General features: G+C 38.0%; 1 protein-coding gene across 1 annotated transcript in view; it reads left to right on the top strand.

Moving 5' to 3' along the window:
- The first annotated feature begins 2,886 nt into the window (after positions 1 to 2,886).
- Positions 2,887 to 15,062, top strand: part of LOC104852962 (zinc finger protein 709-like) — a 21,481-nt gene continuing 9,305 nt past the window's right edge. Inside the window, exon 1 of the mRNA XM_010610801.3 lies at positions 2,887 to 3,023. Within this exon, the coding sequence (XP_010609103.1) occupies positions 3,021 to 3,023 (3 nt within the window). The 5' untranslated portion in view covers positions 2,887 to 3,020. The remainder of the gene's footprint in view (positions 3,024 to 15,062) is intronic.

Genomic DNA, 15,062 nt, shown 5'->3' with positions numbered 1-15,062 from the left:
ATTTTAAGAAGTGAGTCCAACTGAACCTTAAGTGACTCATAGAAGCACCTCATATGAGATCATACAGTAGCCAAGGTTGGAGTAACTCACAACCAAATTCCATCACCACAACTAAAACCTTCTTAACTAGAAGGATGAGGTTCTAATTCAACTCTGTATTTTGTCTATTCTGTTCCTAACTCTAGACTGCCTTGTCTTTCCTTTACAAGCCTTTCCTGAATTAGTACCCATAGCAACTGCACAGCTGCACATTCTTGTATGTAGTTTGCCTTTACCCCAATTTGATTATCAATGAAAATCAATGTCTTGACCCAACCTGAGCCTCTGCTGGTTGTTCAGCACTGGCTGTCTTTGCTCCCCACATATTTTCTCTTTAATTCTATCTTAAGTCTTTATTTAGTTCTGCACTGTACACTGGGCAGGATATTGGAACCTAATGCAGGGGTCTCCAGTATATTTTTAACTTTGTTGGATCAGAGCCTTGACTCTAGTAATAGGATAGGGTTGACTTCTTAAGTTACATATAGTTCCTACTCTGATCTTGTAAGGAACCAATTTTTTTTAAAAAATATGAAAACTGAACATCATCATATTATATTGGACCCACAAGAGTTGTTATATTGCAGGGAGGTTGACCACCTAGAAAAATGATACATTTAATAACGTCCCAAGTTCACATAGCTGGGGATAGACTGATATTCAGGGATATGGGGTATTCAGTCTCTGTCCTCCGGACTGTGTACTCCGCCTGGAACATTTAATTCTCTAGTATATTATTCCTCTCCAAAGGATTTCTGTGCACTCAGCCTCAACCTGCTGCCATAGTTCCACTCGCAGCACAGTTGCTTTCTCAGACTTATTGAATGGGAATAATTGTTTTCTTATTCCAATCAAGAATATGAGTGTTTCGGTCTCCTATTCTGTCCTATGTCAGGATGTCACACGTAAGGTAATTGATAAAGAATGGAAATTTACTCTTTACAATATCGAGTCTGGAAAGGCTAAGAGCAAAGAACAAAAGGTGGTGAAATACTTTTCTATGTGATATATTGTTGAATGCCAGGTAACCTTGTGTGGAATAGAAAGTACAAGTGAGTATGTTTTAAAAGATGCTCACCGCAGTCATAAATACCCCATTTTCACATTAATAACATCATTCCATTCAGGAGAGGAAAACACTCATGTGACCATCAACTATTAGTGGCCCCATATTTCAACACCGTCCCATTACATGTTCTGTTCTCAAAATATAAACTTTAGAGGGCATAATGAATATCATACTGGGTTATTGATTTGATATCTATGACAGAGCCAGGGAGAAATCTGCAGTGCACGGATGTCTACACTGACTCTTGAGCCTCCATGCCCTAAACACAGAGACCTCAGTTCCAGTCCAGGTGGTGATCTGATCCGGATTCAATTTTTCGCTATGCATCATTTTTATTCACTTAAAATAAAATGTTCTCACTACATCAGTCACAGAATCAATGTTTATAACAACGATAAACTGGTTGAAAGACTGAGGGTGCCCTTGGAATCAGTGATCAATTCATTAATCTTGTTTAGTAAATGATTTCGCAGAGATTGAAATATTCTGAAGCACCCTTTCCTGGTAAGTGAATAGAATGCAGTATGAGCTTCGTTTATTGTGGCATCATTGCTTAGGACATGTGGCGCATACTGGGGGAGAGCTGGAGTCAATTCTGTAACCCTTAACGTGTCTCTCAGTACTCTTTTCAGAAGCATTTGTCTGCAGTTCTAAAATCTTCTGCCTCTATTTGGTCTTTTTTCTGGCTTATGTCCATGACTCTTTGATCTCTCCTCTGAGGTCCGATTTTTCTCTCTGCCTCCACTTGTTTCTCATAAGAAATGCTTCACTAATTGATATTATCTTGTCCACAATCTACTTGTGGTTTTATCATGACCCCTATTATGAGGTGCCTTGGTCTATGTTCATCTGCTTTTGGATCAAATATTAAAATATGAGGAAAGGGCCGGGGATTTAGCTCAGTGGTTCTGCTGCCTGCCTCGCAAGCGCAAGGACCCGAGTTCAATCTGTGGTACCAAAAAACAAACAAACAAACAAAAAATATATATAAGGAAAGGATCCGTCTCATCTATATCACCTCTGAAAGCATTCTGTGGTCTAAGTGCAGTGAGCATTGTAGAATAAATACTTGAGTGCTGTATCAGATGTGATAGGAATGGACAATACAGGGAAAATTGTTTCATTCAACAAAGATAGGCTACATGATCTGTATACACTCGCCTTGATGTGTTCATATCCTGAATATCTCACAATATGAAAACTGAGACAAAGCAAAACGTCACTGTCCAAATGCACAAAGTTATCTCTATTATGCAACTCTAATTTCTTCATTTACACATTAATTGTATTCCTCTTAGGGGCCATGCGTTTGAAATGATTAGATTGAGAGACAGCGTGAAAATTCCCAACAGCAGGCCCTTCCTCTATTCCCTTTGGTCCTGGGCTGGCCTGGGCTCATGATGTTTTCTGACATCAATGGATTGATTCTTCCATAGGACACTGACCCTGGAACCTTCTGAGCACATTTGTGATCCGCTTTCAGCAAGAATCCACTGAGTCCATTAAGAAAACGGAGGAAGCTGTGAAAAGCCAGGAGTAAAGTCCTTAAATGCAAGCATACCATTGAGAGGAGAGAATGACATCGTGGGAAAGAGACCGGTCCAGAATTTCCTGAGTTACAAGCTATCATTTGAGCTACAGCAATGCCGGTAAATGTTTCTCTTGTCCCTCTCAACTTAACTCAGCTGGCCCACAATGCAGCAGGAGCCAATCAGCGACGAAAAAGCGGGCTGTCTGAACTACCCAATCAGGTGGGCTGAGGGAGGCGGGCTCTTCCTGTGTCATGGCGACGAAGTGCGTTCCTTGCGTACGTTGCTGAGATCCGGCAGCTGAGTAGACCACCTTTTTTATTAATAACTTCTACTAGCTGCCAGCTGCATCTGAAGGATCCGGGAGACCCTCGAGCCACGCAATGGTGACGTTGTGGGATGGGAGCTGGGGATGGGACGGAATACGGTGCGTTCTCTACGGAAGTAGTCATAACCAGCTGTAGCAGTAAACAGCCTCTGCATAGCTCTAGACACCGACGTCTTCCTAGTCTTTGGTGCTGTATCATCATCTTTCCCTTTTCCCCTTTGCTTAGACAGGGACAGGTCTAGGTCCCCATCATACAGACAAGGTACTGTGACATGCTGCCCCAGAATACTTTCTTGTCGACACTAAGGGATAGCTGTATCTCCCCCTGTCTGGAGAGAACGGGAGCTTTAGGGAAACACTGGGTGCCATACTTAGCAATGAAAAAAAATCATACTTTAATTTTTATGTGAGACCTCTGCTCGCGATGGCGTTACTGCATGAACAGAGCTCTTGGCCTCACATTAAGGAATGAGGTTGCAAGCCAAAAGAAGGATGTTAGAGATTTTATTGGAAACAGTAAGAATAGCGCCCTGATTTCCAGAAGTGTCCCCCGTGAGTGGAGGCTCAATCCAGAGCTAATTATAGATAAGTAGAGCACAGTAAACGCCCAGTTGTTTAGTGGGCACCTATCATAGATGGGTTTAAAACTGCCACTTGGAACTCGGGCTCTCTAACGCATTTCCTCAGCAGAGTGCTAAAACGAAACTGGGATTTTCGAGAAACACTGGATATTTTGTATTTTAAGTTCCCGGAAACTCAGAAGCTTAGTAGGGAGTGGCTGCAACTCCTTTTAATAGGGAGGTGGCTGTGTTCCCTGTCGTGCAGAAAGTTCACTCTTGGTTCAAAGTCCTAGGTAATTGACTATTCTCATTTTAATTCTTATCAAGATGTATAATTTCCCTAGTCTGTGTCAGGCCCTTCCTAGCTAGGTGCTTTAGTTATAAGGTAACTAAATAAATTATTCTTCACAATTAGACTATTTAAGTGAGGGTTTCTGTAGAGTTTAGAATGCTGAGAACGATGGAAGGGATGTTGATGTGTTCCTGAGGAAGGGGACAGTGTTCCTGCTAAGGACAACTTCTTGAAGGAGCTGCCTGTTAAACACGCACTGAGAAATGCCAACTGGGGCATCTCCAGGGATGTGTACAAGTGACACTGGTATGATTGGAAAGAGAATCGCTGTAATCTCTGGACTGTTTCTAGACATTGATTTAAAAATTGAAATACAGATTGAGATGGACTTTGTATAAAACAAGTACTTAGGTAGGGATCAGTTCCTAAAGTTAAGGTCTGTGGGCATATGAATGAATAGAATAAAAGGATTTTTTTGACTAGGCAAGAGCAAAGGGGAGTAAAAAGGAAAAGGATCACAGGGAATTTTGGAGGGAGGCAAACATCAGCAACTAGAACAGTAAACTTCTCCAGAAGTCAGAGTGTACTTAGTGTGATAATAAATGAAGGATTGTCTGCTGGCTTGTTTTGAGATTAAGTCAGAGGTCATAGTCCCAAAGAAAAGGAGGAGAACTTAGTAACAGATCAGTATTTCTTCTGTGGCTACTGATCAGCTCATCTAATCATTTTTGAGGCAAAATTAGAAACTAGGATGCTGGTCTTGTGGAGCTCATTACTGATGTAGTAGAGTGGGAAGTATTTCTCTTCAGTACAAAACATTTCAGTGTGTGTTTGATCTTTTTCATTGTATAGAGACTGAACTCAGGGGAATTTTGCCCTGAGCTACATCCCCCCATTTTTTTTTTTTTTTAATTTTTGAGACCAGATCTTTCTAAGTTGCCAAGCTTGTGAGAAATTTTGATAGTCTACAGTTCCTTTACTCTTGGGAACACAGATATGTGCCACCTTGCTAGTTTAAGATTGGGGTTCTTAAATCACCACAATTTACCAAGATTTCAGTGCTTGGGTAAAGTAATAATCACTGAGGCACACCTTTAATGCCAGCCACATGAAGTATTAAATCACCAAGCCCACCCTAGATAACTGAGCAAGACTTTCAGTATGAAATAATTATTTTGGCATAGGCCTCAACTATAAACTAACTTGTCTAATGTGTATGAGGCCCTGAATTATGTCTCTAGTCATGGAGAGAAAAAGAAAAGTCATATAGTACAAATCTTACTTTTTAATTTTGAAACTTACTCATTTTTCACACCAGTGCTTCCTCATGATAGTGGGTAGCAGTAAATGAGTCATTCTTTCTGTCAGAAAGAGGACACCACATGTGAACATTAAACTAACTTGTCTAATGTGTATGAGGCCCTGAATTATGTCTCTAGTCATGGAGAGAAAAAGAGAAGTCATATAGTACAAATCTTACTTTTTAATTTTGAAACCTACTCATTTTTCACACCAGTGCTTCCTCATGATAGTGGGTAGCAGTAATGAGTCACTGTTTCTGTCACAAAGAGGACACCACATGTGAACGATGTATGTCTTCAGGAACGTACATGAGATAGCTAGTGTATTGTTATGAATCTGGCTTTGTGTTCCATAAATTTCCCCAAATACAGATCAAGGTATATATGTTGAGCAGGTTTAAAGGAACCAAAGCTTGGCCATGGTGTTTGCTTAATCAGGTATATTCTGTGGTTTTTCAGTCCATACATTTTATCTTCAATTACCTTTGAGATGATGAAGATATTTTCTCTTTCAAACTCAGGTAGCATCTGTAGTCTCATTCCTTCAACTCTTCATACAGTCCTCTGTAGAACATGACATTAACCAGATTGTGTCTTGTTTTGAATGTTGTATTAATTAGTTTTTCCTGAGCAGATTTTCCTGAATTAGGAGAACAGTATAATACTCTTTGGAAAAGGGAAAAATGTTCTGGAGTTTTTTGGGTTTTTTTTCTTTGTTTGGAGTTGATATTTTTAATTATAAGGAGGTGCCCCACTCTGGTCACACTGTTTGAATCACACTAGGACAAGGGGATAGGATGTAAATTATCAATAAACAGACACAGGGCTGAGTAGGTAGAGTACAAGATACCAAGCATGTGCAAGGTTTAGGGGAAAACATTCCCATTTCTAGTTTTAATTTATGCTGATGATGGGAACTGCTTTAAACTTGGATCATCGTCTGCCTTTCTACACTGGAATTGTTCCTCCTGCAAGCGCTTTTTAAAGTTTTAAACCTGTGTCTATAGTCTATTATCATACACTTAGAAAATATGCAGTTTCTATGTGCGGCACATATTGTGCACTAGATACTTTTTATCTTCATAATGACCTCATGAGCTCCACTTGTATTTGACATAGTAGTTCTTGGTGAATCAACTGATAGAGAAATTTAATGCATTCTCATGTCACACAGCTAAAATGGGACAAAAGGCACACATGTGGGCTGTCTGCTCCCCATTTTAGTTCCTTAATTTATCCTATGTCCTTATTGTCAGTCTGTGTCCATTATTTCTATTGCTTAGGGAGACTGAAATGTATGGTGCACTCACCAAGAGTGGTGTGTCCAAAAAGCCATGTCTTCATGGGCTGGCGTAGGAAGTCCTGCGAAATAAAGGAAGCCAGTTTTCTGAGAACACTCAGGAGCTTAAAAGACAAGAAAATGTGATATGAGGGCCAAATTATTTTAATATATTCAGATGGAATTTGTGTAATATTACATGGTCAGCATTTTCAGGGATAATTTATTGGTTTTGGATATGGTGCTTTCGTAAACATATACATAATCTTGCAGGTAATTTTCATGAACTCATTTGACTATACTTACAAGTGTTATTGGTTCATAATACCTCCATCTACATACATAAATACTGTGCAAAATTTGCCAGGTGTTTGTAGCAGTGAAGTTAAGTGTGACTTCATGGCCAGATATCTGATTGTACCGAGGTTTGTTCTAGCTGCATAAAGAACACACTGAGGAACACAGGATTTTGAAGAGACTCAGGAAAGTTGTTGAGTGGCGGTGTGCTTAGCCTGAACTGTGGTGAGTTGCCAGCTACGTGGGATGAAGCACGAACAGTGAACAGTGTCACACACAGGAAGCGATGAATAGAACTCATTTCACCCACAGCACTTCTTCTAGCGCACATATGCTGCAGTTTCTTTCTTTGCCTGCAACAAGCTCTTCAGGTCTGGAGACAGGAACTGTTTCTGTGATAATTCTGTTGAATTCTGACTCTATCTCAAGTTAAGGTCTGAATTCATAGGTATGCTTGTATAGTTCTACTAGAGCTCTTTTAGGTCTTGCGCTAGTCAAATCTGTGTTCCAGACTAACCTTCTTTTACCTGACGTGGCCAAAGGGACATTCTTACAATCTACCCTACAGTTCTTTTGTTCTCATTTCTGGCATGAAATCATAGGACTCAGGGCAACAGTTAACTTCTGTGTGTATTTCATTGTAGGATGGAAGAACCCAGTGGACCTTGAATATTCTGTCTCAAAATATTTATGCATCTAAATATTAACCAACCCTAAAGTTCTGGTTAAAACATAGTTTAAGGGTTTTTGAAGAAGACTTTTGCAGTAGACTGCAGAATTGACTATTCCCCAATCAGGCTGTAAACAGCACAGGCTTTAAGAGTTAACCCACCATTGGCTTATAAAAGTGAGTCCCAGCAAAAGTCTGTATGCCAAGGTCAAAATAATTCACACCCAAATTCCATTCCCACAATTTAAAAATCTTTTTTTTTTTGGTTTTTTGAGATAGGGTCTTACTATGTAGTTGAGACTGACCTGGAACTCACTACGTTGCCCAGGCTGTTCTCGAACTCACAGCGATTCTCCTGCCTCAGCCTCCCGAGTGCTGGGATTACAGGCGTGTGCTGCCACACCCAGCAAAATTTTCTTAACTAGAGGGACAGTGTTCTGTTTATAACCATATATTTTGTCTATTCTTTTCTTAATTGGAGAGTCCTTTGTCTTGTCCTTTATGAGTCTTCCATTAGTTTCCATGAAAACCACATGATTACACACCTTCACATGTAATTTAGTCCTACCCTTACATGTGGCTAACCTTTACCTCAATTGATTACTAATCAAAACCTGGCTTGTACAGACCAGTGCCTTTGTCAGTTACACTGGCATCGGTCATCCTGGCCCCCACTTTCTGTCTCTCTTCATTCTGTCTTTTAATTTTTTTTTCTCTCTCAAACTAGAATCATACACTGAGCGAGAGAATGGAGCCTACTGCAGAGGTTTCCAATACTGTTTCAAGAGTCCTCTGTAGACTTTGGTTTGTACAAATTTAATCTGCTCTTTGTCTTTGATTAACTCATTGTCAGTTCTCTTTTCTCTTCACAGATCCAGTGGGAAGGCTCAACATTTCAGCCCACTAGATTACTATTACATACATTGCTTTTATTTATTTATTTATTTATTTATTTATTTGGTACCAGGAATCGAACTTGGGTCCTTGTGCTAGCGAGGCAGGTGGTGGAACCACTGAGCTAAATCCCCAGCCCACAAAATTGCTTTTAAAACTTCACTTTTTAAATGCTTGTTGGTTCTTCTGCATGTCGGTTATATACTATCCAGAAGCTACCAGGGTTACCCATCCTCTGAGCAAGCAAAGCATAGAATTTTCACTTGAGAAATCTCAGGAGTCTTAGAAGCTCTTGGGTCACAGTCCCTAGACTATGGCCCAATAATGTGGTAATCTGTATGTTTTCCTAGTTTCTGTGGCTCTACAGGCCATAAAGAAATGTCACAATAAAGTCACTCGTATGCACCTTTCTTGGCACTGTATGTTCTTAACACGGCTTCAGATGGATAACTTAAATTGATGGAAGCGATCTTGCCTCAGTCACCCAGACTAGTTTTATTACAGGTGTGGGTCACGAAACCCAGTTATACCCATTCCTATATAGCGAGGCCACTGTGCTTAAGCGATCTTGCCTCAGTCACCCAGACTAGTTTTATTACAGGTGTGGGTCACGAAACCCAGTTAGGATGGGTGTTTTTATACCCATTCCTACATAGCGAGGCCACTGTGCGTGACTGTCAGTCATTAATCTGTTTTCATATAAGAAAGTTGTAATTTGTATCTGTTGAAAATATAATAGGGCAATTCTGAGAGCATCCTTGAAATCTTCCATCTCTAAATATGTCTGTGTGAGTTTGAGATTAGTTGTGCGTGCAACATAATTTATTTTTGAAAAATTGGACTCAGCAGATTTTGGAATATTGCTGTATGACTACTGTAATTTTTTGAAAAGTAGAAATAGAAATAGTGATCCTTTTATCATGAGTCCCTTTACAGAATATTTAATTTTTAATAGTGTGTCACCCCTTCATAACTTCAGGATGATGACTCATGGTAAATGCAACAGCACAGGCTTTAGACTGCAATATACTCTTTTTTTTGGTTTGTTTGTTTGTTTTTTGATACAGGGTCTCACTGTATAGCTGAGACTGACCTGGAACTCACTATGTAGGCCTGGCTGGGCTCGAACTCACAGTGATCCTCCTGTCTCAGTCTCCTGAGTGCTAGGATTACAAGTGTGCGCCACCACACCTGGCTAGATTGCAATATACTCTTGAAGCAGTTTAATTGTATGTGGTTCTAAATTTGTCAGAATTGTGGTAACTCTGGGTGGTGTATAAAATTTTGGCCCCACCACTTTTGGTAAGGAATTGCTCACTGTTCAGCAAATAACATTTGGTAAAATAATTTTGTAAAAGTCATAGTTCAGTCTTTAAGACCCCATGGGTGAGTGTTAGTCTTTGTTGAGAATTGAACTGAAGGGGAAGAAACAGTATTATCCAGGAGTATAGCTGAGTATATAAGTGGAGGTCCTAGATTTGAATTTCTTAGCTACTCATGTTTCTTTGGCTTATGTAACCCATGTGGTTGTAACCCACCCTGGCCTGCACTGGGACAGTGAGAGTATTTCAGAAGACCAGAATCTGTGTAATCTTCTGTGTGTGGGTTCCCTTGTGAACTGTGGTGAAGCAGGCTTCTCCCCTGAATGTTCTTTGTGCTTATTTTGCAGCAGAATATTTGAAGCTACCTTAATGGTCTAAGTTATTTTTATGTAGAGCCATAGAATTGTGATCCTCTTCTTTGAAACCAAATGGAAAGAGTGGTCATATCTGAAAACTCAAAGAACAACTTAGAAGTAAATTACTTGTTTTTTATTTAATATAAATATGTATAAACATCCACAGAATCATGATGCTAGGTGAATAGATCAACTAAGTTTACTTCCAGTGCACCTTTCTGGTTTTAGAAAATCAGCCCTTGCTGCTGGTTATGGGCTGTACTTACTATGTGCCTGTTTTCCCACCCCAGTGTTACAGTGTGCTCAGTAGTCCCACTGAGTGCTTTTCATGGGGATGTGCCCTGGCATGTATTCACTTACAGCAATTATAGTGACAGTAGTAGTTTTCCGCATTGGCTTGTGTACATTTAATATAATCCAAGATTTTTCTGTTACAGTTTACTCATGAGTTAGGCCTGTAGTGAGAAGTTTTACTCCCCATGAGTGTGGTCTGAAATGCTGTTTAGTCCTCCTTAATCTGCCCTAGTATCTTTATGTGGCTGCCATGTTGAGACTCTCTCATGCTGAAGGACAATATATTGCCCTCTCCCTGTGTACCATTTACCTTCCTGTCAAATTTTTCAACCAAAACACTTCTAGAATTAACAAATAATTCCATAATATAAACAGATACAAAGACAACACTAAAAGCAATCGCATTCCTGTACATGAATAATGATTCATTATGTAATTATGAAAAAAATAAGTGAGAATATCAACAATAATTAAGTGCTTATGAATGAACCTAATCAAAGAAGTGAAAGACTGCTACAACCTAAACTATAATACTCTGACAACAATATTGAAGATACTATCAAAACTTGTAAATACGTTATTATGCCTTGGGTTTAGATGTCCCCCCCAAAGCCTCAGGCTTTTTCAAAGGTGGTTGAATGTAGAGGTTCTGATTGATTCAAGTTGCGATGTTAGGCCCGAGGTCACTAGGATTAAGGGTGTGAGTGCTGCCTCCCTTAAGTAGTCTAAATGAGATTAAAAGGGACAGGAAGAAGCTGTTAAAGCCGCTTGTTGCTTTTGATACCATGTGGGCACCACAAACTGTTTCTCCTCTGTGATGCCCCTTTGCCATGTGCCACTTTGCCTTGGAGCCAGGTAATTATGGACTGAAACCTCTACAAACTGAGCTAAATAAACTTTCCTCCTTTAACTTTGGGTGTCGTATATTTTGTCTCAGCAGTGAGAGCAAAGTAACTAACATATCTCCTGTTTCTGGGCAGACAGAAGAAATATTTTTAAAATGGATTCACTTCTAAAACTATATATTTAATGCAATCAAATCAAAATACAAATAGCATTCTTTACAGAACTACAGCACAGAATTCTAAAATTCACATGGAGTCAGAAGAAACTCAGGATAACTAAAAAATCCTCACATCAAGATCAAACTAGAGGGTGTCACAAACCCAAACTTCATGTTGTATTCCTAAGGTATAGTGATTCAAACAGCATAATACTGTTCCATACACAGACGTGGATGAAAAGAACAATGTAATCGATGCAGAAAATATCCCAAGCACATTTAGCCATCTGACCTTTGACAATTGGGTTAAAAACATGTTCTAGAGAAGAAATATCCTCTTTAACAAATGCCATGGGAAAGCTAGCTATCTACGCACAAAAGATTCAAACTAGGCACTTATCTCCCACCATATATTAAACTAAAATAAAAGTGGGTTAAAGATCTAAGAGTTAAAGCCAGTACACTTAATCTTTTGGAAGATAAAAAATATCAGAACTCTTGAAGATGTAGAAATAGCCAGGAACTTTCAGAACAGAATCCCAATTACACAAGATACAACATCAAGAATCAACAACAAATATGATCATATAAAATAAAAATGAGTCTGCTCAGCAAAGGAAAGAAGAGAGTAAAGAGGCATCCTAAAGAATCAGAAAATTTTTGCTATTTCTTCAATAAAGTACTAATATTCAGAATATATAAAGAACTGAAAAAAGCATGACACCCCCCCCAAAAAAAGAGATCCACTCAAAATGTGGGTAAATGAAATAGGCAATAAATACCATAAGTGTTCAACATACCCAGCCATTAAAGAAAGGCAAACTGGAGCAGCACTGAGATTCTGTCTTCTGCTTACAATCTTGTTTTGCAGAATTGCCTTAGTTATTCTAGACCTCTTCTGGTTCTAAATGAATTTTAGAATTGTTTTTTTCCAATTTTGTGTGATATGCTGTTGGATTTTGATTGGGAATTGCATTGAATCTGTATAACAATTTTGGAAGTATAACCAATTTTACTATATTGGTTCTATCCAAGAACAAGGGCTTTCTTTCCATTTTTTGATAATCCTCTTCAGTCTCCTTTTTTAGAGTACGTAGTTTTCAATGTAGAAGTCTTTTACTTCCTTTATTAGATTGAATCCTAGGTATTTCTCTTTTTTTTTTTTTTGATGCTTTTGTAAAAGATTGTTTCTCTAATTTGTCTCTCTGTGAGTCTTCTTTGATTTTGATTTTTGAGTGTTAACTTTGTATCCAGCTATGCCACTGATTTTGGTTATCAAATCTAGCAGTCTTTTGTTGGAATTTTTGGAATCTTCTGTGTAGAATATTATGTCATCTGCAATAATAATACTTTAACTTTTTCCTTTCCTATCCTGATTCCTTTTATTTCTTTCTCTTGTTTAATTTCTCTGGCTAGTATTTTTTCAGAACTATGCTAAACAAGAGTGGTGACAGTGGACAGACTTGTTCCTGATTTTAATGTAAACGCTTTGAGTTTTTGTCTGTTTATGTTGACTGTTGGTTTGACATAGATGGTTTTTATCAGATTGAGATAACGACCATCTATACAAATTTTCTGTAAGCTTTTTTAATATCATGAGTGGGTGTTAGACCTTATCAAATGCTTTTTCTGCATCTACTGAGAGGATCATACAGTTTTTGTTTCTGGCTCTGTTAATAGAGTGTATTACATTTATTGATTTGCATATGTTGAACCATCCCTGCATCCCTGGGATGAATCCAAATTGGTCGTGGTGTATAACCTTCTTGATGATTTGCTGCATTCTCTTTGTCAGTAAGTTATTCAGGATTTTTGCATCTATGTTCATTAAGATTAGCCTGTAATTCTCCTTTTTGGTTGGATCCTTCTCTGGTTTTGGAATCAGGAAAATGCTTGCTTCCAGGAATGAATTTGTGAGTATTGCTTCCCTTTCATTTCATTAGAGTTTAAGGAGCAGTGGCATTAGATCTTCTCTAAATTTCTTGTAGAATTCAGGAATGAGTCAGTCAGGGCCAGGGCTTTTCTTTGTTGGTAGTTTTTTAATTACATATTCAATTTCATTGGCTGATATTAGTTTATTTAGAATTTCTATATCTTCTTGATTTAGTTTTGTTAATGAATATGTATTTAGGATTCTGTTCATTTCTTCTGTATTTTCCATCTTATTGGAATACAGGCTCTCAAAGTAAATATTGATGATCTTCTTGATTTCTAAAAAATCTCCTGTGATTTCACTCTTTTCATTCCTAATTGCATAGATTTTACTTAATCTTTCAAGGAACCAACTTTTTTAACATTTTTTTATTGGTACATTTTAAGTATACAATACAGTTACATTCATCATTAGGCTCTTGTATATATTTACATGATGTATCTTGGTTCTTATGTTTTCCCCAGTCCCCTAGCCTCCCTCCTTCCCTCCACCCTTCCCTATTTACAAAGACTTTGTTTCCATTTTTTTCCTTTTCTCTTATTTTTTCTCTTCCCTTTCTACCTTTTCCCTACCCCTCCCATTTACCCAACATCTTTAGAACTTTTCTTCCTATTACACAATATCAATTATACACTTTGATCCTTATTTACACTTTTAGTTTATCACACAAGAGAAACTATATGGCATTTACATGTATGTGTCCTATTAATTTCACTTGAGTATGTCCTTAATGTGCATCCACTTAGCTATATATTTCTCTAGTTTCTCGTTCTTTATGGCTGAGTAGTATTCCATTTTATAACAAAACCACATCTTCTTTATCCAGTCTACAGTTGATGGACAATTGGGCTGTTTGTAAATTTTAGTTATTACATACTATGCCACTATAAACATGGGAGAGCATATATCACTATGGTATGATTCTTTTAATTCTTTTGGGAAGATACCCAGCCCAGGAATAGCTGGGTCAAATGGGACTTCCAATCCTAGTTGTTTAAGGTATCTCCATATTGATTTTCACAGTGGTTGCATCAGTCTGCACTCTCACCAACAATGAAGAGGGGTTCCTTTCTTCCCACAACCCCACCAGCATTTGTTATTGGTTGATTTTTTGATAGCAGCCATTCTTTCTCAAAGAACCAACTCTTTGATTCATTGATTCTTTGTATTGTTTTCTTAGTCTCCATTGCATTAATTTTTGCTCTGATTTTTATAATTTTCTCTCGTATGGGTTTTTTTTTTTTTTTTTTTTTTTTTTTTTTTTTTTTTTTAGGAGCTTGTGGTTTAACATTAGGTTGCTTATTTGAGCCTGTTCTGTTTTCCTGATACGGGAAATCACCACTGTAAACTTCCCTCCTAGTATTGCTTTCATTACATCCCACAAGTTTCAATATGTTGTATTGTCATTATCATTTAATTGTAGAAATTGTTTAATTTCATCTGTGATCCATTGGTTGTTCAGATTGGTGTTATTCAATTTCTGTGTGTTTATGAAATTCTTGTGGTTTCTTTTGCCATTGATTTCCAATTTGCATTATGGTCTGTTAATATGCATGGGATAATCTCAATTCCTTTGCATTTATCTAAGCATTTTCTATAAATGAGTATATGGTCTATTTTGGAGAAAATCCCATGTGCAGCTGAGAAGAATGTGCATTCTGATGTTTTGGGATGGAAGACTTTGTAGACATTTACTAAGTCCATTTGTTCAAAAGTTTGGCTCAATTCTAACATTTCATTGTTGATTTTTTTGACTAGTTGATCTGCTTGTCACATTTGCGGTATGGAGGTCACCCATTACAACTGTGTTAGTGCTTATACATTTCTTTATGTCTGGTGATATTTGTTTTAAATAGTTGTGTGTGCTATTTGGTGCATATATATATATATATATAT

This window comes from Fukomys damarensis, unplaced genomic scaffold, assembly GCF_012274545.1.
Source record: "Fukomys damarensis isolate Sample0158 unplaced genomic scaffold, DMR_v1.0_HiC HiC_scaffold_25, whole genome shotgun sequence".
In the NCBI taxonomy this organism is placed as follows: Eukaryota; Metazoa; Chordata; class Mammalia; order Rodentia; family Bathyergidae; genus Fukomys; species Fukomys damarensis.
Note: the sequence above shows the minus strand (reverse complement) of the source record. Positions and strands in the feature narration are given on the sequence as shown.